The sequence below is a fragment of the Falco peregrinus genome, chromosome 3 (assembly GCF_023634155.1).
Source record: "Falco peregrinus isolate bFalPer1 chromosome 3, bFalPer1.pri, whole genome shotgun sequence".
NCBI classification, from domain to species: domain Eukaryota; kingdom Metazoa; phylum Chordata; class Aves; order Falconiformes; family Falconidae; genus Falco; species Falco peregrinus.
Window position 1 is genome coordinate 110,722,490 of NC_073723.1, and position 26,979 is coordinate 110,749,468.

Genomic DNA, 26,979 nt, shown 5'->3' on the forward strand with positions numbered 1-26,979 from the left:
CACTCTTACTTTGTGTCTTAACATGGAGCATTCAGCAGAGCTGTAAAGCAAGAAGCGAGCGCTTATTTCAGCACAGAGTTATCTACCAGACTATCTGATATGTTGAGCATGTTGCTCTTAAATAACAGAGGTATCAGAAGTATCAGTGAATGTGCCTATGCTAGCTTTTTAATTTCCTACTTTGTCATCTCTTAGGGAGGGATTACGAGTGTAGACAAAGCCCTAGCTGTTTTCAGTGCGTGGCAGGAACACGTGCTGTATCGCATTAACAAAACCCCTGTTTGTAGTCGGAGTTGGGAGATTTCCCATTGAGTGCTGTTGGGGGCTGAAGGGAGCTGCGCAGTCCAAGAGTGGTCTGGGTTCGAGTAATTTGGGCAGTGGGGCGGGAGGGGAGAGTTTCAAGCGTCACGTTGAGGACTTGCCCCAGTCACGTAAGCGGTTTGACTGAGCTCCATAACCTGGTTGATCATTTCTGCTCCTAAATTTTGAGGTTTCCCTGAAGATCCTCATTGCTAGGAGGAAAGCCGCAGAGAATGCCCTGAAGAACGTTGTTTTTCTCCCCCCCAGAGGTTGTGCAGCCAATAAAGATGACTCTAAACAGGTTTTAAAGCATCTCAGATTGCAATCTAGAAAATTATGGGAGCTTGGTAATTAGGGCATGTTTCTGAATCATTGCTGTCACAAGGTCTGTTCTCAGTATGGCCTGAAAACCAGTGCTGCTTGTGATACGAGGAGCTTTTATTTTGCCTGGTTTTGGGAAGGTAAAGGTTTTCAAAGCCTTACGCTCTGTGGATTTATTGCCCGCAGACGAGATTCCCTACTTGTGATCATCCAGAGTGCTATCCCAGCTGCACACGATAGCTTATTGTTACAGAAACATTAATTTATGTACACCATGGGCACATTTATGTACATGGGCACGTTTATGTACACAGCATGGGTAACAAACAGAAGGAGTTGCAAGCCATTGGGTGGCAGGAAGAGTATGACATAGTTGCCATTGTGGAAACATGGTGGGGTGACTGGCACAACTGGAGTGCTGCAGGGCACGGCTGTAAACTGTTCGGAAGGGGGCAAGGAAGGAGAAGCGGTGTGGTTGCCCTGTGTGTTATCGTTTTGATTGTCTAGAGCTTAACGATGGTGTCGATAGGGTCGAGTGCTTCTGGGCAAGAATCGGGGGGAAGGCTGACGATGCAGATACCTTGGTGGGAGTCTATTATAGACCACCCGACCAGGGTGAAGATGCAGATGAAATGCTCTGTAAGCAGCTGGGAGAAGTCTCACGACCGCTAGCTCTTGTTCTCGTGGGGCACTTTGACTTACCAGGAGTCTGATGGAAATACAGTCCAGCAGGGAGGACACAGTCCAGGAGGTTCCTGGAGCGTGCGGGAGGGACCTTCCTGGTGAGGGAGCCCACTGGGGAAGGTGCCCTCTGGACCTGTTGTTTGCGAACAGAGAGGGGCTGGTGGGTGATGCGATGGTTGGAGGCCATCTGGGGCACAGCGATCATGAAATAATGAGTTTTAAATTTTCATTGAAGTAAGGAGGGTGGTCAGCAGAACTGCCACCTCGGACTTCTGGAGGGCAGGCTTTGGCCTGTTTAGGAGCCTGGTTGCCAGAGTCCCTTGAGAGGCAGCCCTGAGGGTCCAGGGGGTTCAGGGAGGCTGGACGTCCTTCAAGAAGGAAATCCTGAAGGTGCAGGAGCAGGCTGTCCCCATGTGCTGAAAGACAAGCCGGCAGGGAAGACCAGCCTGGCTGAATAGAGAGCTTTGGCTGGAACTCGGGGAAAAAAAGGAGAGTTTATGACCTTTGTAAGAAGGGGCAGGCAACTCAGAAGGATTACAAGGCTGTTGTGAGGTTATGCTGGGAGAAAATTAGAAGGGCCAAAGCCCAACTAGAACTTAATCTGGCTACTGCCATAAAAGACAGTAATTGATGTTTCTATAAATACATTAGCAACAAAAGGAGGGCTAAGGAGAATCTCCATTATTTATTGGATGCAGGGGGAAACATAGTGACTGACAAAGGGTGAGGAAAAGGCTGAGGTACTTAGGGCCTTCTTTGCCTTGGTCTTTAATGGTAGGAGCAGTTATTCTCTGGGTACCCAGCCCCTGAGGTGGAAGACAGGGATGGGGAACGGAATGAAGCCCCCATAATCCAGGGGGAAATGGTCAGCAACTTGTTACACCACTTAGACATGTACAAGTCTGGATGGGATCCATCCGAGGGCACTGATGGAGCTGGTGGATAAGTGCTTGCTGAGCCACTCCCCCAACATTTATCAGCAGTGCTGGCTAACCAAGGAGATCCCAGCAGGCTGGAAGTTGGTGGATATGACACCTGTCTACAAGAAGGGCAGGGAGGAGGATCCAGGGACTACAGGCTTCTCAGCCTGACCTCGGTGCCAGGGAAGGCTATGGAGCACAGCATCCTGAGCACCAGCATGCGGCATGTACAGGACAACCGGGTGATCGGGCCCAGTCACCGTGGGTTTATGAAAGGCAGGTCCTACTTGATGAACCTGATCTTCTGTGACAAGCTGACCTGCTTAGTGGATGAGGCAAAGGCTGTGGATGTTGTCTACCTGGATCTTAGTAAAGCCTTTGACACCGTCTCCCACAGCATCTCCTGGAGAACCTGGCTGCACATGGCTTGGGTGGGTGTGCTGTTCACTGGGTGAAACACTGGCTGGATGGCCAGGCCTGAAGAGTGGTGGTGAATGGAGTTACATCCTGCTGGTGGCCAGTCAGGCGTGGTGTTCCCCAGGGCGCGGTGTTGGGACCAGTTCTCTGTAATACCCTTATCGATGATCTGGATGAGGGAATCGAGTGCACCCTCGGTAAGTTTGCAGATGACACCAGGTTGGGGGGAGCGTTGATGTGCTGAAGGGCTGGAGGCTCTGCAGAGGGGTCTGGACCAGGGCCAATTATATGAAGTTCAAGGCTGAGTGCCAGGTCCTGTACTTGGGTCACAGCAACTCCATGCGAAGTTACAGGCTTGGGGAAGAGTGGCTGGAAAGTTGCCTGGTGGAAGAGGACCTGGGGGTGCTGGTCAGTGGCTGGCTGAATGCGAGCCAGCAGGGTGCCCAGGTGGCCAGGAGGGCCAACAGCATCCTGGCTTGTGTCCGAAATGGTGTGGCCAGCAGGACTGGGGCAGTGACCATCCCCCTGTACTTGGTGCTGGTGAGGCTGCCCCTCGAATCCTGGGTTCAGTTTTGGGCCCCTCATGACAAGAGGGTTGCGGAGGTGCTGCAGCGTGTCCAAGGATGGGCAGCAGGGCTGGAGCACAAGTCTGACGGGAAGCAGCTGAGGGAACTGGGGGTGTTTAGGCTGGAGAGGAGGGGGCTCAGGGGGGACCTTACCGCTGCCTATAACTGCCTGACAGGAGGCTGTAGTAAGGTGGTCGGTCTTTTCTCCCAAGTAACAAGTGACAGGACAAGAGGAAACTGCCTCAAGTTGCACCAGGAGAGGTTTAGATTGGATATTGGGAAAAATTTCTTCACCAAAAGGGTTGTCAAGCACTGGAACCAGCTGCCCAGGGAGGTGTTGGAGTCACCGTCCCTGGAGGTACTTAAAAGATGTGTAGATGTGGCACTTAGCGACATGGTTTAGTGGTGGGCTTGGCAGTGCTGGGTTAATGGTTGGACTTGATGATCTTAAAGGTCTTTTCTAACCTGAATGAATTTGTGCCATAAATGTAGATTTGGAGAGGCATTTAATTTGTTTTATTTTTAGCGGTCTTTAATGCAGTGTAGCAGCTGGAGATAAGGAGAGCCAACACCATACATTGAATCTCCTCTAGAGGCGGCTGGAAGTGCTCCATACGTTGCTGGCAGCTTTTGTGCTGCTACCCTCGTCCTAGTGGGTTTTGTCACTTAAACCTATTTCTTCAGAAAACTGGGGGAAGATCAGGCGTTTGGAGGAGTGTTACAAAATGGTGCTGCCGGGCTCTTCAGAGGGGCGTGTGCATATGTATATTAGATAAATACTTGCAGTATTTTCACCACAATCCTGAATAGCCAGTTTTCAATTTTCAGGATACAGCTGAAATGCGTGCGTGTGGATGTGAAGGATTCGTGCTGTCCTGAGCGTTCTGGGGTGCTGGGTCCATGCAGAGCAGGGTCTGGTGCCCTTGGGAATGAAGGCTTCTGCCTTCAGCTGACTTTGGATCAGGCCCTTAGTAACAAGACATCACATTACGTTGTTCGTAGTAAATACTGCCTTTTGGTCTCCCCTACGCGCAGCTGCTAGCGAAGGCCAGCGGCCGTGTGTACGTTGCCATATTTGTTGTTAAGCATTTGAGATATCGTTTGACAAATTCTCCGGGATTGAGTGACAGTCCTACAAAGGCAAGTGGTTGTGGCCCATCGGGTGACAGTTCCCCGTGTTTGTTAAAGTTGATTTAAAATGTAGTTTTCCAGAAATCTGGAATTTTTCTTGTTGTTTCTATCAAGATACATTTAAATTAATTTGCGTTATTTTCATCCCAACCCTGTGCACATGCTTCTTCATGGTCTGTCTTAGGTTTTGCTGTCTTCAACAGATCAGCTACTGTATTTATGATTGGACCCAAACCCAATAATGCAGTCTGTGTGTTTTTGAGCCCTTTTTGTTTAGATTCCTTTATTCTTCTCTGTCTGTAAGCTCTCAAGTCTTCCTTCTATGCTAGGCACGTGATGATTTGTCAGATTCTGAACTGATACTCTGCATTACTTGAAGCAGAGTGTAATTCCAAAGACCTGTGCCACTCAGGTCTGAAGGTGGTGAAATACTATCTCATACCACTCTTTATGTGAAATTCCCTTTCTGGAAAAAAAAAAAGCAAAACTAAAACTTAGAAGCGTGTAAATATTTTTTGTGGCAAGTAAAGTATGTGGCTATAATGAATATGAAGCATGGAATGTGGTGGTATATCATCTTCTCAGGCCAAGCATGTTACAACTCTTACATGGTGTATTTTATTTACTATATTAATGCTCTCATGATCACAGTGCCTTATTCTTTGCAAATGCCTGTGTAAAGACACGAGTCCCTTTGTGTTGCTGGCTTAGGAACTTTTACAGCGGTGAATATTAAACACCGCTTTTGTTAGTGGCGTGGGAGGGAGGCGCTCACTGTGCAGTTCATGTTGTGAGTTGGTGATACTGGAAGCTGGTGCTTAACTCTGAGCAGGATTTCTCCAGGACAGCTGTCACCATGGCTTGGTGTCCTGCTGCTGGTAAGACTGCACTGCAGTGGGTGTTGCTGCTCTTCTGGTGTCTTATTTTGCGTGTTATATAGGTGCATGTGCTGTTGCGCTGGGCTGAGTTCTTAGATGCTGAAATGAACGTCCATGATAGCAGAAGAGCCTAGGACTGATGCTGATGGAGTTCAGCAGGCCTCGGCAGCCTGGGTAAAAGTAAAAACCCCTGTGGAGCTGGCCATCGCAACCTGCTTTATGGCAGCTCTGGTGTTTGCACATCTTGCGTTGCCCTGTACCTGGAGCAGGTCTGCTTCGTGCAGGGGGAAATGCAGGACTGGAGTAGCCCCTGGTGTGGGGTGTTTGGACTGACTTGGAGTTTAAGAATGAGGAGAAGAGGTGCAGGCATCTGGATACGACACATTATTTCAGGTCACATTGTTTTGTTATGAAATAACAACAAAGCAAGAGGAATGCAATTGGCCAAGAAAAGCTTCAAGCTGTGCGAACGTTTTACTGAATAATGCAGGCTGGGGCTTGCCTGGGTTATATAATAATGGAGGGGGAAGGAGCGTGATAGTGGCATGGAAAAATCATCCCTGCTTTTCAGATGGCTAAAGATACCTGGCTTTAGTCAAGGTGAATGCAAATGAGTCCAAAATATTCAGATGTCCTGCTTTATCAGGATGTCTTGTCAAATCATGTTCTTAATGAGCGGTGCAGAAACAAGCACAAAAAACCCTATTGTGTTGTTTTTGATCTTGCAGTGTGTCTCGCATTTAGTAGTATCTGGAGTGTAGTGTTGTGCTGGCTTCTAAATAAAAACACAATGAAATTTTTTAGACTAGGACGTGGCTGACCTGTGGAATTCTGCAGTAATGAAAATGGCTGGGTATAAAAGGTCTTGACAAGCTCGGAGGGAGCTAGGTATGAGAAATAGGGAAGTAATATGGTTTAAAGTGGGATATGGTTTAAATTAAAAAAGCACGTCTCCTCGATTTCAACCTACTTTTCCCTATTGTGTATGGATCATCCTATAAAGATCCTAATCAGTTTATAAAATATTGCAGCTGAATGGCAGCCTTTGCATACTAAATATTTGCTGTGCAGTTTTCTCATAGTCCATCCTTTGTTTAAAATGCTTTTGCTTGGGAATAGCAGAGACTGTGCAGAAAAATTGTTTGGAGTAAACACCCAAGATGAAATGATTAATTAGAAATGGAAAGGCAAGGGTGCTGATACCCCTGAGTAGGGAAAGTTGTAGGGTAAGAGATGACTTTGGCTGTGTCTGGGTGACACATCCACCCCTGGGGAGGAGGAACCAGCCCGGCCTTGCATTGGCGGAGGCTGCGTTTCCCAACCTGGCCGCGCTCTCTGCTGGTACGGGAGGAAGAGCTGGGGAGGAGGAAGGGCTGGAAGCGAGAGAAGCATGCCAAACAGCCATGCCAAGAGCCCAGGGACATTTCAGCTGCTCGAATATAGAGGTGCTTTGATCTACAGTGAATAAACCAATAATGCTTAAATTATGAATTCCTTTTCTTTGTCTGAAAAGCTGGATTAGCGTGGCTTTGTTCAAGCAGTGATTATCGAGCAACTTTTTTTTTTTTTTTTCTTTTCTTTCTGAAAGGGCCACTAGATTTGTGTTTACAGCTGAGTGCTGCAGTTGTGCTGTGCTCGTGGAGGGGCTTGGTGACATAACAGCTCTTGCACGTCCTCATCTCCTCTGCTTCTGGTTGAACTGTAAACCCTGCTGAAAATACGGCCTCGGCCACCTTCATTACGATATGGAGCTAATGATTAATCAGCATGAGTTGCAGATGGGAAGAGGCACTAAAAAGCCTTGTTTTCGTTAGGGTCTGTGGATTTGGAGCGGAGCGAACATGTCTCTGTTTTCTGTTCGGGCTGCCAGCGATTGCAAAATGCAGCCTTCTTGGAAAAGGCTGACGCACAGGTATGAAGATAGGAGATGAAGGTTGAGAGAAGCCGCTCTGCGAACATTACCAAAGGTCGTGGTGATGCCTCCCCTTGTCTTTTGTCTCCTCTTCCCAGCCCTCGGCATCTGGACAAAGGTTGCTCCTCGGAGCACATTGCCTCCATCTTGCCTTAACTTGCAATCTGCGTAATGAAACGTGGCATTATTGCTGCTTCTCCTACCCTGGCCCTCCAGAAATTCTTTTCTTTTTCTTTTTTTTTTTCCTCATAATGTATTATTCTGCTGCAGTAAACCCGTCTGGTGATGCAGCACTGCAGATCTCCCCTCCTCTCCCCTCGATGCGGTCCTCCTCCCGGCAGCATCTGCCAAGACAGGAGCAGCTCGGAGAGATGCCAACGGGTGGGGCTGGGTCAGATCACTAGACAGATTAATCTTCACGGTGGGGGACCGAAGGATGTGTGTAATCACGGGACCACGTTGGGGCAAGGAAAATGCAAACCTTCCTCTTCTAGCAGCTGTCCTTGAACACTCAGGGCTCTCTCCTCAGTTTTCTTTCATCCCCACCCTTCTGCTCCCTTTCTCCTCCCCCCAGCTGCCTCCCTCGCTTTCAGCAAAGACGATTGTCACAGATTATCCTCAGGGCTTGTCAAGGGTATGGTGCAGGACACCAAAGCGCGGCGTATATTTATGTATCTGGATAACGGATGGATTAAAACCCGCCGTCTTCGAGTGGGGTGATTTAGGACCATGGCTGCAATGGAATACAGTAGTAGCATCACCCATCCATTTCTTACTTGGGAAAAAAAAAGAAATAATTTTTTAATGAACGGCAACCAAAGTATACTTTTCCCAATATAAAAATTAAGCTCTGGCTGCATTTGCTGGGTGATTTTCCTGGTATCTGGGGACCACATTACGTTGATGTTCTGTGTCTTTCTGGGCAGCATTAATTTGAATATTTGAACATTTTAACACATTCTGGATCTTCTGCAGCAAAAGAAAAATAACTGAGGTCTGTGTGTATGTTACAACAACATACACGTTAGGATTTCAGAGTGGGGAAATAAAAGAATTGTCAAGCTGGGGAGTGGGAAGTCCTTTGGAGCCCATTTCTGATGTAACTGGCAGACAGCACTTGGTACGAGGTAGGCTGTGGTGACTGTAGTCGGAAGGTCAATTAGGATTTTAGTTTTTTTGAGTAGAGCTAAGATACCATATATCCCCACCCCCTCCAAGACCGCAGACAAAGTAGGGGCTCATGTTGCCAGAAACTGAATGTGTAAACAGTGAGCAAAAGGAAAGTACGTGTTCTAACCAGTCACTTCTGTATCTGTGTTATTTACAAGAATGGCTGTGAGGGTTAGAGCACGCACTCTGTCCTGTTGCATCTTTCCTGTGTTGTCTGCAGAGAACTGGCACTGAAATACATGTTAAAGGGTGATGTTAACTAGGATACCTTGTTGTTTTTCATATTTTTTTGTCATGTTCATTCATGGCATGAACACTTTTTTCAAATAGGCTCTTTCCTGTTTTTCTTCCCCCTTCTTCCTTTCTGTTTCTTGTCTCTCTACGTGTGCCACGTCCAATTAGACCATTTTTGTCCTCACACAGATTTTATTAACCATATCTTCTACTTTTCTGGTCTTTCTAAATCTTGCCTTCAAGGCAAGATAATTGTATCCAGTGTCAGAAGAGTGCAGACTTTGAGAAGTATCTTTCCTGCAGTACCATTTACTATTATTTGCACCTTGCAGCTTTTAATTAGAATAAAAAAGAAGCAGTGCATCAGTTTGGTATCGCAGGTTAGGAAACTCATGAGAATTAACGTCGCCGTGCTGTACCTATGAGTATAAAGGCAGCAAGCTCGGCTCTGGATGGCTTAGAAGCAAGAACGTGTTCCATATGCGACCTTTATGCCTAACAAGGTGCTTTTTGACTTGAAAGATGCTCTCTTTTGTGCACATATTCCTTAATGCTGCATTCGGTGGAGTATAAACCAGAGAAAAATGAGATCTAAATCCAAACCAGATCACGTATAGAGTATAGTAGGTCGGGTTGGCATGAGAAGCCAACAGTCAGCGAGGCAGGTTTTCAAATCGTATTTACGGATTAGTCATCCAACAGCAATGATGAAATTTTAAGGTGTATGGAAAGCCGTGCATAAACCAGAGTCAGATGCAGGTCCGGACAGTGTTTGCTCCCCAGAGAGGCAACTGTAGTAGCTTTTTCCTATGTGTATAGCTGAAAACAGATTTTCTTGCTTAAGATTTGCTTATGTCTGTTCAACATTGTGCTGCCTTCATGAATAAAAAATTCTTGCAATAATTCTTCATAGAGTTTACAGATATTTCTTGATTTTGTGTGTCCCTTTCCTGTTCATCAGGACATTGAAAACCACGCTTTTTGCCTCTTTCTGCCATGGATTAATAACTGCAGTTAAAAGCCCTTACCTGTTTTGTTTAAAATATCCTGGCTGAGAGAAATGAGCAATCAAAATGTGACCTGCCGTTTTCTCGGCTGTTTTAAAATGTTGCTGTGTTCATACATTCCATTTTATCCATTCTCCTATGAGTTGATGCGAGTTACTTAAAAACATTTTTACATCGTGTTTTCTTGTGTGCACAAACATGTTTATTTTTATTTTTTTATGTAGACGTTTACTCATCCGTGAGTGCCCATGTTGCAATTACTTAACATACATTAAGTAGGGTGGCGTCACGGTCCTGCCAGCTTTCCTCAATGTGGCTGTTGCGTGGCCTGGTCCATGGTGCGGGGTGTAAAGTTGAACCCCAGAAGCAGCCCAGTGCGGGGGTGCCTGTATTGGCCGTGCTTCAAAAGCGTCCTCTGAGGTTGTTGTGAATAGGTGGGTTTGAGATCAGGAGTGAGGATCAGAATGAAGACTTTGTTTTAGTGCGGAATGGATTAAATATACATCAGAGTAGTGGAATTGCTGTGTCAAGGTCATTTTTTTTTCTTACGAAAATTGTCGGGATGTCTTTATTTTTACTTGTTGTGGCACAGTTTTGTTTTAATTACGTCTTGCTCATCAGATTAAAAATGAGAGGGGCTGCTCTAATTGCGAATACCTATTTCTTCAGCTGCTGTTGCTCTGTTATTATAAAAAGGGCAATCTCATGGTAGGCTAAGCGAAAGAGAGGAATTTTAAGTGTGACGAAAAGTTTAAACAGCTTTTTCCCTTTTACAAACGGCTTTTCCCCTCTTTTTGGAAACATGTCTTCTAACCTCTGCTGTGCTTGGAGATTGATTTTTCCTGCCGTATGGGAAGGGCAAATGGTTTGAAACTGATGTTGATTTTGCAGGAGGCAATGTTATTAAATGCGGTCTTTTTCTACCAGCACTAACATCTGTGCTCTGCTTTGCTTTTCTTCCAGATATGGACGTGTCGAAAGTGTCAAAATACTCCCTAAGAGGGGGTCGGAAGGCGGAGTGGCAGCGTTTGTGGATTTTGTGGACATCAAAAGCGCGCAGAAGGCACACAACTCTGTCAACAAAATGGGAGATAGAGACCTACGGACGGATTATAATGAACCAGGAACCATTCCCAGTGCTGCTCGGGGATTGGATGATACAGTTTCCATAGCATCTCGTAGTAGAGAGGTTTCTGGGTTCAGAGGAGGTGGGGGGGGGCCCACTTACGGCCCCCCACCATCGCTTCATGCACGGGAAGGACGTTATGAGCGGAGACTTGATGGGTAAGTTCCAAGGTTTCTCTAGGCAGGTATTTTGTATTTGATATGGTGAGAAACACAAACTCGTATCTAGGGCCCCCAGATGGATTTAAAATTTTGGGAATTATCTATGTTTCCTATTTTGGGTTGGAAACGGAAGTGATTTGTATCCCAGTGGCTGGTACCTTGTGGATCCATAGAGGATGTTTTCTGCAGCTGGTTGGATATCTACACTTGAAATAAGGTGGTTTTAAGATGGAAGATTTCCTTTGGCCAGCATCGATATTGGAGTTACTCTTTTCTAGAAGTAATGATTCCATTTCTTGGATAATATTAAGGCCTTGCTCGGATGTATCCCTGCTGCCAGATGGAGCTATCTTACTCTACAACATGTGGTGAAGTTCTCTATGGAGTATCTTCGGAATACTAGAACCTAAAATTCTGTGAAAGCTTGATGCCTAGTTCTCAGTTCTCGCTATACGCAGTTGGTATGTTAATTGGATTGTCACCACAAAATTTCTAGTAGACTTTAATGATGCAGTCCCTTGGATTCTACAGACAACACTTAGCCATGGAAATAACGCTTGGATGGAGAAGACCGAAGGCAGCTTGTGATGTTTCCATTTTGGATCTACATCATTTCCAAGTTATTGGGATTATTCTTTCTGATGGTATTGGCAAAAAGAGATGATGGACATTACTAAATTTTGGAAATTATAGTGTGTTTTTTTTTTTAAATGCTGGGATAAGAACTACTGCCTTGAATTTATTGGATGGTATACAGTCAAGACGCCAGTAGCCATGGGGAGTGGATTACTATCTAGTCTCTTAAAAAGCTCTTTGCTACTCCACATTAAACATACTTTAGTTTTAAGGACGTGGTGCTAATACCAGTTTGTGGATACACCAGTGAAAAATGACTGGGCTGGATGGTTACAAAGGCGGCTAGAGGATGCCTGCTGGCCAGCAGCGATGAGTGCCCTCATGCATTGGGTGATCTTCTACCAGCTGCTTGATTCAGACATAGGGCTGGAAATTAAAATAATGGATCTATTTAAGTGCCTACTGTCTCAAGAAAGAAGTCTGGGGGTTTCAGAGTTACGGTTTCAGTCTGGGACTACTTCCTTCCAGTGGAATTTTTTTTTTTTTGTCTTGTCACTAAGATTTTTTTTTTCTTGTTGGTTCATCTAAAATATCATTTGACACCCTTGCCCATTAAGAAGGTGGATTACCCCTGTAAGAGGGGCCAAAATTGGGGAAGTTATGTTCACAATTCTCTCCCTAGATTTAATTGGGAATATAGGTCGTGTTTCCACACTTGGAAAAGGTTGGTATGTCCTGCCCTGTGTATATTAGCCCCTCTCCTAACCCAAGTCAAACCCTCTCTTTCCACTAACTCCAGTAGTACCTAGTACTAATAGATAAATCAAAAAAGCACTGTAGCCATTAGATTTTCGGCTCTGCTAGCTCCTCTGTCTGTCTTCTGTGTCCTTTTCATGGATAAGGACTTTGTTCTTTTATGTCAGCTATATAGCAGTAACCCTCTAGAAAATACTGCTTTTTCTCTTACCTCATTAAATCAGCTTTCACTGATTAACACTTTGTAGGATGCTAAATGCAATCGTTTATAAAACTGTTTATCTTGGTCCTTCAAAAGGGGGGGGGGGGGGGAAGGGAGACATGTTTCTGTGCCAGCTCCTGAAATACCTTTCAAAATGCCATTGTTGCAAGCAAGAGATAATGGAAACAGAAAGGCAACAATGAATTTCAAGCGGATAGATAAGTTAATGACATCCTGTTGCATTGGTTAGGTAGTTTCTTACATATAATGTGAGAGAAAAAAATGCAGGCAAAACATGAGCTAGCTGTGTAGAAAGCTTGAAAATGAGCTATAATTTAAGAGCAGAGGATGAATGCATTTAGAGGATTAAGGACCTGGCAATTCCTTGGAGGAGGAATGGAAGGAACCTCCCAAGATGCCAATTGAAAAAGATTCAAATACCATTTTCAGTTCATGAAAGATCCCCACAATATTTCTGCCATTTTAAATAGAAGACAGACCTGTGATGCAGGAGAGGAGGAAGCACAAGGCACAATTGGGTTATTAGGATTCAGGGGATTGAAGTGACTAATAATTGATTCTGAAGGAAGAATCTGAGAGAGAAAGCTGAAAAAAGAAAAAAAAGGTTGAAACGTCCTTTGTAAGATGGATAATTAAATTTTTAAATTAACTTTGGCTACCCTGACATATTTAGAATTTTGCAATTATTTTTTAAACATTCAATGTAATCATTCTTGATCTTTCATTTTGCAGACGTAACTTGGACATACCGTCCTGGTACTTGTCTAAATTAGACTACTAAACTATTTGTAACGTTCTTTTAACTTTATCTGTCGGTTTTACTATCTCTATTTGAGAGATCACACTAACTTTCTTAGAACATAGAGCCTTTCTCAATTGACATGCGAAACGCTTGAAATACTGAAACAAAATGGACTGTAGTTACTTGAAAGTAGCGTGCTTGTGAAGATGCAAATTCTGTGATTGCAGTAACAGTCGCAGTCTGAACAAATAAAAACACCAGCTGAAAATTTATACTCCTTGTGTAGGGTCTTAGTATCTTTTGGGGGCCTGCATCCTTGCAGTTTAAGTAGTCTGACATTAGTAACCGAGGTGTTTCTTTAGTGTATGCAACTTTGAGGAGAATTGAGTGTAGCAATCTGATAAAATCCAAATTTCCTCTAAGAGGATGAAATATTTTAGAACAGCAACAAGAAAACCCTAATTTTCTGGGTCTTCTCTATGGGTTATGCTACCCCTTTTGAAAGCAGCTTCTTACCTCTGGGTCATGCTTTGCACGGAGGCTTTCATGGCTACAGCCCAATTTGCGATGCCATTTTTGCACAAGAAGAGCTCCAGTAATTGCCAAATTCCTGAAAAATTTTTGAAGCTCTCAAGCAAAAATGGAGGGGGAGGTGAGGGAAGTTAATTATGATATCCACAAACATGGAAGTTTTTCTTGTTTACCGAATTTAAAAGAAAAAGAAAAAACCCAAACACAACTTAAATGAGGATTCTGCACTGGAAGGCAGTATTTTTTTCCTGTGCAGGCAAGATGCTGGTCATGAAAGCCCAATACTGTGATTAAAACAAAATGATCGCTCAGCTTTATCGTATACAACTATAACTTTGGAGTCAAGTAAAATGTTTTTTAAGTTTGTCAGTGTTTGCTTGATAGGTTATTGCTGTCTAGTGGAGAAGCAGTTGCAAAAATAAGTTCAATGCTGACATCAATGTTTGCATGATTTGCTTTTAGTTGTGCTTGCCCCTTTCTGATGAAGTATTTTTCCCCCTTCCTAAATGCAGGGCTTCAGATAACAGGGAGCGTGCTTATGAACATAGTGCCTATGGACACCATGAGCGGGGGACGGGAGGATTTGATCGGACAAGACATTACGATCAGGATTACTATAGAGATCCTCGAGAGCGGACTTTACAACATGGGCTCTATTATACTTCTCGGAGTCGAAGTCCAAACCGTTTTGATGCTCACGACCCCCGTTACGAACCTAGGGCCCGGGAGCAGTTTACATTGCCCAGTGTGGTACACAGGGATATCTACAGGGATGATATTACACGGGAGGTACGAGGCAGAAGGCCAGAGAGGAATTACCAGCACAGCAGGAGTCGGTCGCCGCATTCGTCCCAGTCCAGGACCCAGTCCCCGCAGAGGCTGGCCAGCCAGGCGTCCAGACCCACCCGCTCCCCCAGTGGCAGCGGATCCCGGAGCAGATCTTCCAGCAGCGACTCCATCAGCAGCAGCAGCAGTACCAGCAGTGACAGGTAGGGCACTGCGGCTTGTTGCCCGACCCAAAGTGACCATCCCGTGGGTTTTGCGGGTTGTTTTCCGAGGCACGGTGAGGAGTTGTGAGCCCGGGCTGTGAAAATACAAGGTGTTCTGTGGCAAAGCATTATTCATTGATGTAGAAGTAAACCGGTGTGAAATGTAAAAAGGCTAAGTTGGCACGAAACAGATCCGAGGGGAATGCTCTTGCTGTCGTTAATTATTTTCCACGGTGGATCTGCGCAGCATCCGTAAGGCACTAGCTAGGCAAAGCGGGGGTGTAGGGACACAAGGCCTGGCTACACCCTGGCTGCTGCCTGCGTCTCCAGAGAACGGGGGTGACGCTTTTATTTGCTTAAACGAGGAAATAAGCAAATTTTAAGGTCAACTACTTTTTACAGGATGCATTTTAAAATACTTTCGGCAATGATGAGTGATATTGTTCAGTCTCCTCTCATTCCCTGTTGCTGCTGACATTTAAAAGGTTGATGTGTTGCCTTTTGCCTCGCAGCAAAAATTGCAGACTTGAACTAAAAAAAATAAAAAATAAAAATCCAAGTACGCATTTCCTAGCGATACACTCATGTCCTTGGTTCTGTATTAAGTGCTATATTTCTGTATTCGTGTGGCTTTATAAACTACAGGTGGGGGTGGATAGGGAAAGTGCTAGAGCTAATTGCTGTATTTCTTGTAACAATTTGAAAATTCATGTTGAAATGCCTCTTGGATATTTCACTTTTTAAGAGTAAATTCACCCTAAGAGTGGTTTACTTGCACCCGTAAATGTTTTGCACTCTGTTTGGCGAAGAGCTTTGCTCTTCGGAAGGGTTTGCAGAGTTGAAAACGTTTCATTTGCATACCAGTTCTTTTCCAAAACTGAAAATATTCTTTAAGTAAGTAAGTATATCAGTATAATAAATACTTAGTGTTCAATTATTGCTATGAATGGAATTTTACTACTGGCAACTCTGTAATCAAGCTAATTATTACAAAGTCTTACCTGCTTGAATATTGGACCTTGTGGAAGGGTTAGATGGGCTGATGCTGGGGATAGAGTACAGAAGTGAAGATGAAGGAATTAGTTTCTTCTCTTCTGATTTCCCCACTCCACCGATGTCTAAAGAACTGTGCAAAGATTTATTTACTACCTTTAATTATTGTTTCCTCTTCCTGGATTTAGAAATCCAGGTCCTGTCTTGGCTGGAGAGCAGGTGGAGAGTGGACCTCTAGAGTATTTGAGACCACTTTTAGGCTGCCTCAAAGGCTTGTTTGTTTATTTCTAACACCTCTCAATGAGATCTTAGCACTTAGATAAAGACAACCCTTTTGTTGTCTTTAAAGACAAAAAATGAAGACAAGTGAAAGCTTTTCACACTACAGCTTAAAAAAAAAAACATTGGTGAGATTTCCAGAGGTGTCTCCAAAAAAAAAAATCCACCTTGAGAAGATGAATTAAAAGGAGGCCTGGTTACATTTAAGGTTTTTTTTTTTTTTTTTAAATCAAGCAGGAATAAAAACCACTGGTGCTCCTTTGCTTATTGCAGAATGGATAGAAGGGAGTCCAGGAAACTTGTAATATTTATAAAATGTCATTGTTGGGATGTCGAGACGGGATGAAATGTGGCTCTGGGTTTGAGAGGACTAAATATGATCCCACTGGAACAAAGTTTTAAGATGTAATCAGAAGAAAACCAGCATCTGCTGTGCTTCAGCATTTCGTTTTCTTGGCAATTTCTAGCTGTAGTAATGGAAAACTAGACACTACTCTGGAAGGAAAGGGAAATAAACATTTTTGTCTTATTAATACAGTAAATTCAATAGAGCAAGTAATGGAATCTGGTGGATAGTATATTTCCTTTTGAAGGATCAGAAAGGAGTTTTACATGTTTCTAAGCAATGAGTTAGATAATAAACATTTAAACATACCTTTGTAAAGCAGAACCCCACCTGGCCTTGAAATCTGTTAAAGCACAAGTGGACTTTTCTGTTTAATTTTTAACACACTTCAAATTTAGCACTGTAAATATGTAAGCCCCTCGTACCCTGTGGGCAGCAAAAGCTGCCTTGCCCCCTTTTTAGTGGTACTCGCTGTGTAGTATATTTGGGTTTCACATACCCAGATCAGGCAGAAATTTATTTGCATCTCCATATCCTGGGTAGTAAACTCTGTCTGTGTCCGTCCCCAGACTGATTTACCAAATTCCCTATATATTTTTCATTTCTAGGGTGGGATTTACCTGGAGCAACTAAGGACAGTTTGTTACTGTCTGAAGAAGAATTACTTCTTGTAATTCCTGTAGTATTTCTTGGGGATTTTAGCAAATTGGAGATCCTCTTAGGGCTTTATTATAAGTGGAAACGGCGGATTTTGTGACACTGTGAAATTATTAAGTGTCTTTAAGACACTGAATTTTTCTGAAATCGTACGTCTTCAAGAACTTTGTCACTCAAGTCTCGTCCTGTCTGTCTCTCCACTGGCAGGGTGGAAAAGGCAAAACGAGTTGTGCTCACTGGGAGAGGTGGGTCTCTTACTCATGCTCCGGTGAATGTTTGGGGCCAAATGTGGAGCCTGTGGAAACTCATGGGTCTTAAAACACTTGTGAGAGTTTCTGTGCATGGCACCGTCCTGCAGGTGCTGTGAAAAATTAGCAGGAAGGTGGCAGAGGAGAAGTTTGGGCTTCGTTCCTTGTGGTTTTCAAAGAGCTGTGTGATGTAAACATGACTTTCATTAAATGGAGGTGATTTTCTGGATGTGAGGAAAGATGCTCTGCAGGTTCTTTAAAAAACAAAACAAAAAAAGCATTTCTTTCATAAAGGTTTGGAGTTTGTTGCATTGGATCTCAGCTAACCTTCGCTTTAAGTGTATATTTGGAGGCCTTTAGAGGAGGTTTTTAATGGAAGCTGCAAAGGGGTAATTTAGAAGGTAAGACCAAAAAGAAGGTAGTAACAATGAAATGTATTCTCTGAAGCAGGACTTTATTTGGTGTATGTTGTGGCCTCTCAGAAGTTGCCCACCAGGCTAAGGCGGGGAAGCTGGTGGACGTGACTGTTTTCTGTAGGCGCTGTTATCTTAGATAGCGTCACCTGTGCAGATGTGAGGAGGAGTTTGTGTTTTGAAGGCTTCTTCGGGTGAGATTTCTCATTCCCCAGCCATGTTACGGAAAAGGGTCGTTGGGGTTTTTTTTACCACTTTGAAAGACTAAAAAACCCCTTGAAAAATACTTAAATTTTCCTCCACCAGAAGCCTTAATGTGATTTTGTTGATTCAGACATGCACCACAAATGATACATGAGCAAACATATTTTCTGTACTGTGTCATGAAAGGAGCTGAATATGCATGGAAGCTGTCTGATCCCATAGGAAACAAACCAGGTTTTGTTTGTGCCCTGCTCAACCTCCTGGACAGCCCTCCCCCCTCCCCCCCCATTTTCTTTGTAGAAAATTATCTTTTCTAGACTGGTTGTCGGGGTGTTCTAATGCACTAAAAAAAAAATTTGTGCTATTTTATTCAGTTTTGTAATGTCAAATGGCTTGACATGTTTCTTACTGTTCTATGTGTTAGTGATTATTTTTAATGCTTTGCTGCAGTGATGTACTGAACACATGGTGCTGAGCAGTGGGACGTTTGGCTCTTAAATGCCACATGCCCAGCTAAGTACCTTGTTGAGACAGGATTTAAACTTATCAAAATTCTGGCAGAAGCATTTGATTTCCTATAGGTGATGTCCAGAATGTGAAAGTGCGAACACAGGTGTGTGTGTGTGTAAATTTACAGATAAGTAACCTGAGATTTCCTTTTGCCACCTTCTTTATTTTTTGAGTGCTTATTCAGTTGTCTGGTGTTGAGGATGCTGGAGGATTTACTTGTTAGATGAGTAATTTCCTATCTCATAATGTAAAATAGATCTTGCTTTGAAATGAAAAAAGCAACTTCAGTTTAGATGCAGTGAGTATTTTCACCATGATCTAGGAGAGCATAGTCATTCCAGTACAGCTGAAATAAGGCAGTGGTAAGAAGTTGCATGTATAGATGTTTGAAAATAATTTTTTTTGGAATTGTGGTAGCTCTACTTAAAGTTCTAGTGACAAGTGGGCAAGGCTTTCATAAAGTAATTAGAGATTGTTTTTTAATTTTAGATTTCTGTGATGAAATTCTTACTGGAGCAGTGAAATACAGTTGGAAAGGAATATGTATGTGTTGTTTTATGTGTCTTAATAGTGAAATACACTGAAAAAAAATACTGCCAAGAGAATTTTAATCATGGGAAAAACAGGCTTCCTGAAACCTCCCATGGAGGCTCCTGCATATTTTGTTGGGGACTTTCTTAGCCTGTTCAAACGACTGAAGTGAAAGTAGAAAAAAGTGAATTTAGTTTCATTACATAATGCAGACCTTTCCCCTACCATTGTCTTCGTCTCCTCTTTCTCGCTTAGTTTGTCTGCCAGCAAGTGATGAATCACTGACTTAGAATAGGATTTAGGGGTTTTGAGTGGGTTGAGAGATGCCTCTGCTGGGGACAGCTGAAAAATCAGGAGGAATGAGGTTAAATGTAGCTTGTCTTCATTTAAGAATCTGCGAGATGGTCTTTGCTGGTAATTCTGCATAAATTTGGGACTGTTGAGATTACCTGCATATTTTTGATCTCTTACAGCAGGATGACAGGATTTGAGCAGGAGCCTGTATGGGAAAAAGAATTAGGCTAAGATTTATTTTAAAAAAAAAAAATATGTATAATAGGAAGCCTCCTTTTCAGTTACCACAAAAGCAACAGTAAATCCTTATGAGTCAGGTGAAACACCAAATCTTTACCTTTTGTTCACATAAAGCCACATGCTGCTTTGATGTTCTCTCTGTACAGGGAAATGTGAATTAGGGAAGGGAAAATTAAAAAAAAACAACTGAGGTACTCTCAGGTTTTTGTTACTGATGGTCGAGCATTTTCACGTTGTTCTTTCTTGTGTTTCTGTTCATGTCAGCCTGCAATGCTTCTCATCTAAATATAACCTAGACCATCCTCTTAAAACAGGTTGGGGTTTATTTTAACCCTTGGGAGTGTATCAGGTTTCTTGAAACTGAGCACAGGCAGAAAAACTTCAGATAGCTTTGAAGAGAGAGGAGATATTTTTGTGTTGAAGAGATTAAAATACAGAAAGCAAACCTTTATACCTTCCCTCCCTTCTCGAAACCGGCCGATAGAGACTACCTGTACATGCATGCACACGCATGTTTACACATAAATAGATCCTCCTGTGGGGAAAAAGAAATTAAAAAATTAATCTGAGATCTCCTCGCAGCTGGCGAGCAAATGGTGTCTCGGTCCCCTTGGGCCGGGAACCAGCGACAGCCCATCCGTCACCTCAGGCCGGCGGGAGGCGAACCGCGCTCTCCCGCCCGAGCTGCTGACAGAGCGGCGGGGGGAGGGCGCCAGCTCGCATTACCTCACCCGTACACTCCGGAGTCATCTATTAAAAATGCGCGTTGCATAACAGATTTTTATCTCGCCCTGAAAACCCGCCGCTTTAGGTCGCCTCGCAGCCGCTGCTGGCGGCGTGAGCCCGGCCCGGTGCTGTAATAATGGCGGCGCTGCCGGGAGATGCGGGGCCGCCTCACCGGGTGCCTGCGGGGGGGGTGTGTGTGTGTGCGCAGTCCCGGGCCCGCCGCCGCCTCAGCGGGCGGGGGGGCGGCTTGTTTGTGCCCGAGAACCGGTCTGAACCGGCGGGAGCCGGCCAGGCCCGCCGCCGCGCCGCCCCCGGGGCGGGGCCGCGCCGCCCCGCAGACCCGGCAGTTAAAAATACCTCCGCTTTCTACAAAAAAACCTTTTTTTTTTCTTTTTTTTTTCTGTAAAAAAACCCAAAAAACAACAAACAACCGAAACCCAACCAGCTCCTTGCCGGAGCGGCTTTCGCTCTTGGGTGATTTTTTTTCTCTCACACAGCGCAGGAAAGCGCCGCGGTTACGCAGCGGGACGGCAGTGGAAAAAAGCAAGGTCTGACTGAGGGAGAGAACCCGGCTCTCCGTTTCAGCCCTGAGTTTTAAATCGCTTTTTATTTTTGAAACCTTCCTTCAGCGCCCAGCGCTCTGCCGGCTTTAGAAGTTAGCACCGGTTTCCCCGCCGGAGGAACGAGCCCCAAAAAGACCCCAAAAAGGGTCGAATTTGGAGCCTGCCCTCTCATCTTAGCACTACCACTGCCATGATATGAAGCAGGTAGGACATGGTTGCGAAACGATGTAGAAATTTCAACGTTGGTGTAGCCCTCTGGAAGAACTCACCCCCCATCTTTTATATGAATATAAAATAAAATCCTTTAAAACATCAAATTAATCGACTTTTTTATTTATACATAGTTTTCTTAGCATGAGCTGCCCAAAAAAAGAGTGGACATTTTGCTGCAATTAATACACTCCCCCAACCCCCACAGCACTCCTAATAACCAATATTGGTAATTGCTGGCTCTAAATGACACAACAATTAAGCCTCTACCTAAATTTCCAGGAATAGGTGTTTATCTAAATCTGGTTTGTCTTTGTTTCCATAGCAAGGCCCAGAAGCTTAACTGCTGCTTTTTCAAAGTGCATTTGGTTTCTTTGTCTCTACAGAGAAAGATTTCTGTCTTTTTCCAAATTAATTTCAGGAATGGAGTCTTAAAAACACATGGTGTTGGTGGATGCAAATGGAGAGGGGTCCTAGAAAAAGACATCTGTTTTATTGCAGTAACTATTTTGATCATCTCAAATGACATTAATATTTTGCATTCTGTTAAAGATTTAATGCTGTAAAGACTTCTTGCAATTAGATCAGTCTTTGTTAGCAAATATGAGGCAGCTGAATCCAGGCCTTTGTGTGAACTTGCCTTATCTGCTGGGAGAGGAAGACCTGCTGTGTTTAAAAATAACATTTCTAAGTCACCTGTGGACAGCTGCAGGTCTGCAGGAGCCAGTATCTGGTGTGAGGTTTGGCAATTTCATGCCTTCCTAACCTCCTTTTTTAGGAACAGTGGGGAAAACCAGAGCCCCATATGGAAGGCATCGTTCCCGCCAGCATTGGGGGAGATGATGTCCTCCTGAGTTTCGCATTGGGTTGTTTAAGCCTGTGGGAGCTGCTAAAAATTGGTTGTTTTTTTTTTCCCCTGCAGGCATGCTGTAGCCTGAGGAAGGTCTGGTGCTGTTGGTGCATTGGGTTTGACTTTGGGGTTGTGTGTGTGTGTTAACAAAATGGTCACTTCTAATTGCGTTTTTAAAGCTTTGATTTCCTTCCAAGGATTTTGCTTAATCATCTTGAGTAGGCTGAGGGAAGGAAAGAATTAGCTGAGGTCAGGGAAGTTGAAGCTGCCCGTGTTACTTCTCAGAAGTCAGGCTTAGTCTGAGGGATCCTGAAGGCAGGAAGAAATCTGCCTCCTGTTCTCTTCCCTGCTGCACGCTGAAAGAGTGAAGGGAAATCAAACCCCGAAAAAGCCAAACAAAACAGGGAAACTATGTAGCGTGATAGGCTGTGCTGGGTGCCTCCCTCTGTGTGAATGGTCCAGATTCCCCTTCCTTTGGGAGAAATGCAACTCGGATGTGATTCATCACTAAAATAGATTAGAGGGATTGTAGTTTAGAAGTGCCTGCTTGTCTGCACTGATGGTGGAGTCTAGACAGCTCAGATGGAGACACATACATTACAGGCACCAAAAGGTGGGGGAGAGGATTCCTGTTGTAAAGTCCTTGGGAATAATGGGCAGTTTAATAATTTCTAGTGAATATTCACATGGAAGGGTGAATATCAGAAGAGGAAAGCTGTGTTGAGCACTTCCTGAAAAAGTGCTAGTCATTATGATGATAAAAAGAAAAATCCATCCACCACCTCCATTCAGTCATATGTGTTTCCATTAAAGCGTAGCCAGGGCGTCCCTTCGCACCTTAAAGGTTGCAAATACAGCAGTTTGGGTTTTTTCCCAAAGAGGATGTTTGTGGCTCTGGCAGAGGTGTGGGTGGGGGCACTGTAATGTCTTCAGGAGGATAACCTACCCCTTAAAACCTAAGGGCTGGGAGAACAGCTCTCTTCCAGGTGTATTTCTGAGACTGGGGCATGAACCTTAAAGGTAGAATGTGCTGTGCTTCAACTGAGATGACAGGGATGTGAGTTAATGGTAAATAAACCTTACTGGGAAGGAAAAAAAAGGGTATCGTCCCTCAGACTTTGCCTGTCAAATTAACTGCGTAACCACTGCACTTAGGTTTGCCCTTAACGTCCAAGCATCAAGTGTAGTCTGTCCGTGAAGTCGCCGGTGCCGAAACCGCTAATGATGGCATCAAGGTTTTAAGCGTGAAAGCTTCTTAGTGGGTGATTAGGTATCTCTCTCCAGATCATTAGGGTCAGCTGGTAACGCTGCTGGGAGAGGAGAATGCAGCACGTTTATGAGTGGAAAATCACAGACTCGGAGAGAAGTGAGAGCTTCGATGTTGTGTGGAGGAGAAACAATTTGTATGTGCTAGGACGCAGTTCTAATTTTAAAAAAATCTTTAGGGGAAGCAAAAACTGAGTTTCTGCAAGGAGGAAGAGGGAGGCGTGTGCTGTGTAGATGCCACAGTAATAAACCCCATGAAAACGCTGCATTATTATTTAAGTGCTTCATACAAGAACAAAAATAGCCTGTTTAGTATGTGTGGCATTAAGAAACAAGACCTCTCTGCGAATCCCTCCTTCTCGCAAAACCCCTGTAACAAAGGTAGAGGACCTGTTCTTTGATTTCCCGATACTTGCTGGGTTTCAGAAACAAACACCCCGTCTCCTTCCAACCACAAGTTCTTGTTCCTGTTTGGGAAGTGAAACATGGAGCTGTTCAAATACTTCTCTGAAAAACATCTGGAGTTCAGCATGCAGTTGCTTTATTTAGCTCACAGTGATGATTTTGACTAGAAGACACTTAGGAACCTAGGATGGCAGCAAGAGTACCTTTTGGAGAATCCTTTTGAAGAGAGGGAAGTGGTTTTCAGGGCTGTCTTCTCCTTTCTTCCACAGTTGCCTTGTATTCTCCACAGATACCTGGAAATATTCATTGTTTTTATACCAGGGTAAAAGTAGGAAAACGTCATCAAAGCCTTTAGAAATCAGGAGAGTAATTAAGACCCATCTCCAGCAGATCCTGGCAGTAAAGACATTCACGTATTTTATCATCTTATGTCTGTTTGAGAGTAGAAAGCTTTTCTAGCACCTTAGTGTGTGAAAGAAAGGCACTGTTCTCCTGAAAGTGAATTCCCAAGAATGAAGAGCGCTGGGTCCCCACGAACAAATGGTGCCGGGCTGGGCTGATTGAGAGACGCAGAGTGCCCTACTTATTCCGGCTGCTACAGGTTTGACCTCCTTGTATCATCTGACACCTCGTTTGGTAAGAGGTTGCTGCAAGATCTCAAACCCTCAAATTATGTAAGATTTACACAGTTGCTTTGAAGTTAGTCCCTCCCTTCAATGTTTGTTTACTGCCTGGTATGTCCTGTTGTCTGGATTATGAAGGATGAATAGTCACAGAAAGGAAGCTATTGGGTTTGTACAAATTTTCTATTCCTCTTCCCTTTCTAAACCTGTTGGGAGCTGTATTTATCCCAGTTTCAGAGTCCGGGAATACACTGGAGAGGTCCTGTGCTGGTTGGGGCTTTGCTGGGTAAATACTGGCTTGTAAGTTTTCTGTTTGTTTGTTTTGAGGCGGAGGGAAGTGAGGAATGGCTTGTTGTGTTGTTAGAGGAGAAACAAATAGATGCTATCTAACAGTTATTTCAGAAGGAGTTTATGTTGGTTTTGCTTTTTAATATGCATTTTCCCTGTAACGTTTAGAAATCACATGTGAAAAAAGGAAGATGCTTAATTAATACTGTACGTGTGGCTTACAGACTATGCCTTGCTGTGCTGCTATGGTTTGGAGGTTTTAAAGTCTGCTCTCCGTAAGCTCTAAGTCCCGTAAGGGGAAGCACGCAGGTGGAACACGTAGGCTTTGCGTGTGGGAATTCCTCAGAGGACTTTTCTTCTGTCCTGTAATCTCCAGTGTACCAGCTGAATTGCTACACGCTGCTCCTCCTTTCCCAGCCCTGGTAACTATGCTGCTGCTGCCATGGGGTATGGAGACCAGAGACGTAAAGGCTGTAGATCCAGGGAGTTGTGAGGATGTAAGGCATTTTTCTTTTGCATTGTTCCGTATTTTTGCATTTTACCCACAGATACCTTAAGTCCTCATCCTTGTTTTACGGTCCCTGGTTAGTCTGATAGACTGTCCCAGGCTTTTGGGAAGGGGAGTCATGACTTCGGACCATGGAGAGGTTTAATCTCTAAATTGTAACAAATACTGCTGAAGTGAAATTACAAAATAGGGCGCTTTATCAGAAGTTGAGATAAACTCGAGACTGCGCTCTCATATGATACTGGTTTGTTGTGTTTTACTTTTTTTTATTTGTTGTTTGGGTTTTTTTTTGGTTTTGGGGTTTGTTTGTTTTTTTTTTTTTTTTAATTTCTGAGGCTGGTATTTCTGTATATGGTTACTTGAGAAATGTAAAGACCCGCTTTCCCCACCAACATGGCGTACATTCATGAGACTGTGGCGCTTTACCTGTTTCATACAAAGATTGTCTCTTTTATTTTATTTTTGTGACTTGTGTTTGCTACCCATGTGAATTTTCACAAAAAGTTCTACTTTTAGTTTTATTTTTACTTGCATGTGGGCAGAAAATGAAGTAATTCCCAAATATAGTCCTAGCCAAGAGTTCCATCTGTTCTCTGCATTTTTAAATGGCAAATTAATCCTTAGCATACAACTCATCAAATGTCTTCTCTTTTATAATATATGCTGCCTGAGATCACAGAAATTACTTTTTTTTTTTTTTTCCTTCCTCCCAGGCCTTCCATTTTAAGTCATCCTTTGCGTGAGAATAACAGCTACCGTTCCGGTTTTACGGAGTGCTCATGTGCATCTTCCAGTTGCTGTAGTTGGTCTAAATAAGAGTATTAAAAAAAAAGCCTCCAAAATTATTCTTCCCTTCGTCTCTTTGGCATTTCTTTAAAAGGCTGTAGAAGATGTAAGGCAATAGAAATTCTGTTTGAAAACCACCCTTAATAAATGTACTTCTGATGGAGAGCTAAGGTCACTCTGTTTTTTTCCAGATTTCACTCTTTGGACAATGCTGCCCATTTTTAGAAGTTCTAAACTTCCACAGCACTATCTGCCATAAATGGAATTTCTATATTAAGCTTTCATGTTCCCAGTTTTACTTAAGAGGCATTGTTTATCAGCTGTGTATCTTGGCGTGCCTTTCATCACAACTCCCATCCGAAGAACAATTCTATTTGTTTATAAGAAAGGATGCACCATCTCAAAACCGCTCTGCATTAGGAATTTCAACAAATGGCATTTTGTGTAATGCTAAAAAACAGTCCTGTGAGGAGGGAGGCGATGATCTCACCCGCCTTTTGGCAGGGCAGAGCACAGGGTCGAGGGCTTGCCGCCCACGCAGGCGGGGAGAGCAGCCCCTGGGGAGCAGAAGGTAAGGAACGGCCGAGGGTGGAGTCGATGGGGCACGTGTGAGGCCAGATGGCAGACAGATGAGAGCTGTTGCACCGCAAGTTGCACCAGGAGAGGTTTAAATTAGTTATTAGGAAAAATGTCTTCACTTGAAAGAGTGGTCAAGTATTGGAACAGGCTGCCCAGGGAGGTGGTGCAATCCCTGGAGGTGTTTAAAAATTAAATGAAATTAAAAAAGACGTGGAGCTTAATGACAGGGTTTAGTGGTGGGCTTGGCAGTGCTTGGTTAATGGTTGGACTTGATGATCTCAAAGGTCTTTTCCTACCTAAATGATGCTATGATTCTGTGATCCTGCACTTGGACATGATAGTGGTTCCATTTGAAATGACATTTCATTCTGCTGGCTTATAGATGTACTTGGAGTAGAGTTTTGCCTGTTTGTTTGGTGGGTTTTTGTGTGTGTGTGTGTTTGTGGTGTTTGGTTGTTTTTTTTTTTTTTGAAGATGCATAGTAATCCCCTTCTGACAGCAGTGCAGTTGTTGATTAGGAAACTGCCTTTAAATGTTGCTTTCTTGGTATTTTGAAAAGATTTGGCCTCCTGCAAGCCAGGAGATCAAGTTCCTCAGCCTGCTCCCTTGGTGATTCATTGAATGACCTTGGGCAAAGCCCTTGGCCTCTTCTTACCTTGTTTTTCCATCTGCAATGCAGGGATGTTAAGACATACCTACCTCCCATAAGTCTTGAACTGTCTTTTTTTTTTTTTTAAAAGGTTTCATATGCTCTGAGGTGATAGTTGCAAAATATTAATTTAGATCATCTGCAGATAGCTGGCAAAAACTGTTTAC

The 26,979-nt window shown here is 43.8% G+C and overlaps 1 protein-coding gene and 1 long non-coding RNA gene across 2 annotated transcripts in view; both read left to right on the top strand.

Moving 5' to 3' along the window:
• Positions 1–26,979, top strand: part of SPEN (spen family transcriptional repressor) — a 71,026-nt gene that overhangs the window by 11,804 nt on the left and 32,243 nt on the right. Inside the window, 2 exon segments of the mRNA XM_055798899.1 lie at positions 10,504–10,824; positions 14,168–14,644. Coding sequence (XP_055654874.1) covers positions 10,504–10,824; positions 14,168–14,644 — 798 coding nt within the window.
• On the top strand, positions 20,517–26,894 carry LOC129784049 (uncharacterized). The gene is made up of 2 exons (XR_008746340.1): positions 20,517–24,787; positions 25,512–26,894. It is a non-coding gene; the product is annotated as an uncharacterized LOC129784049 (long non-coding RNA).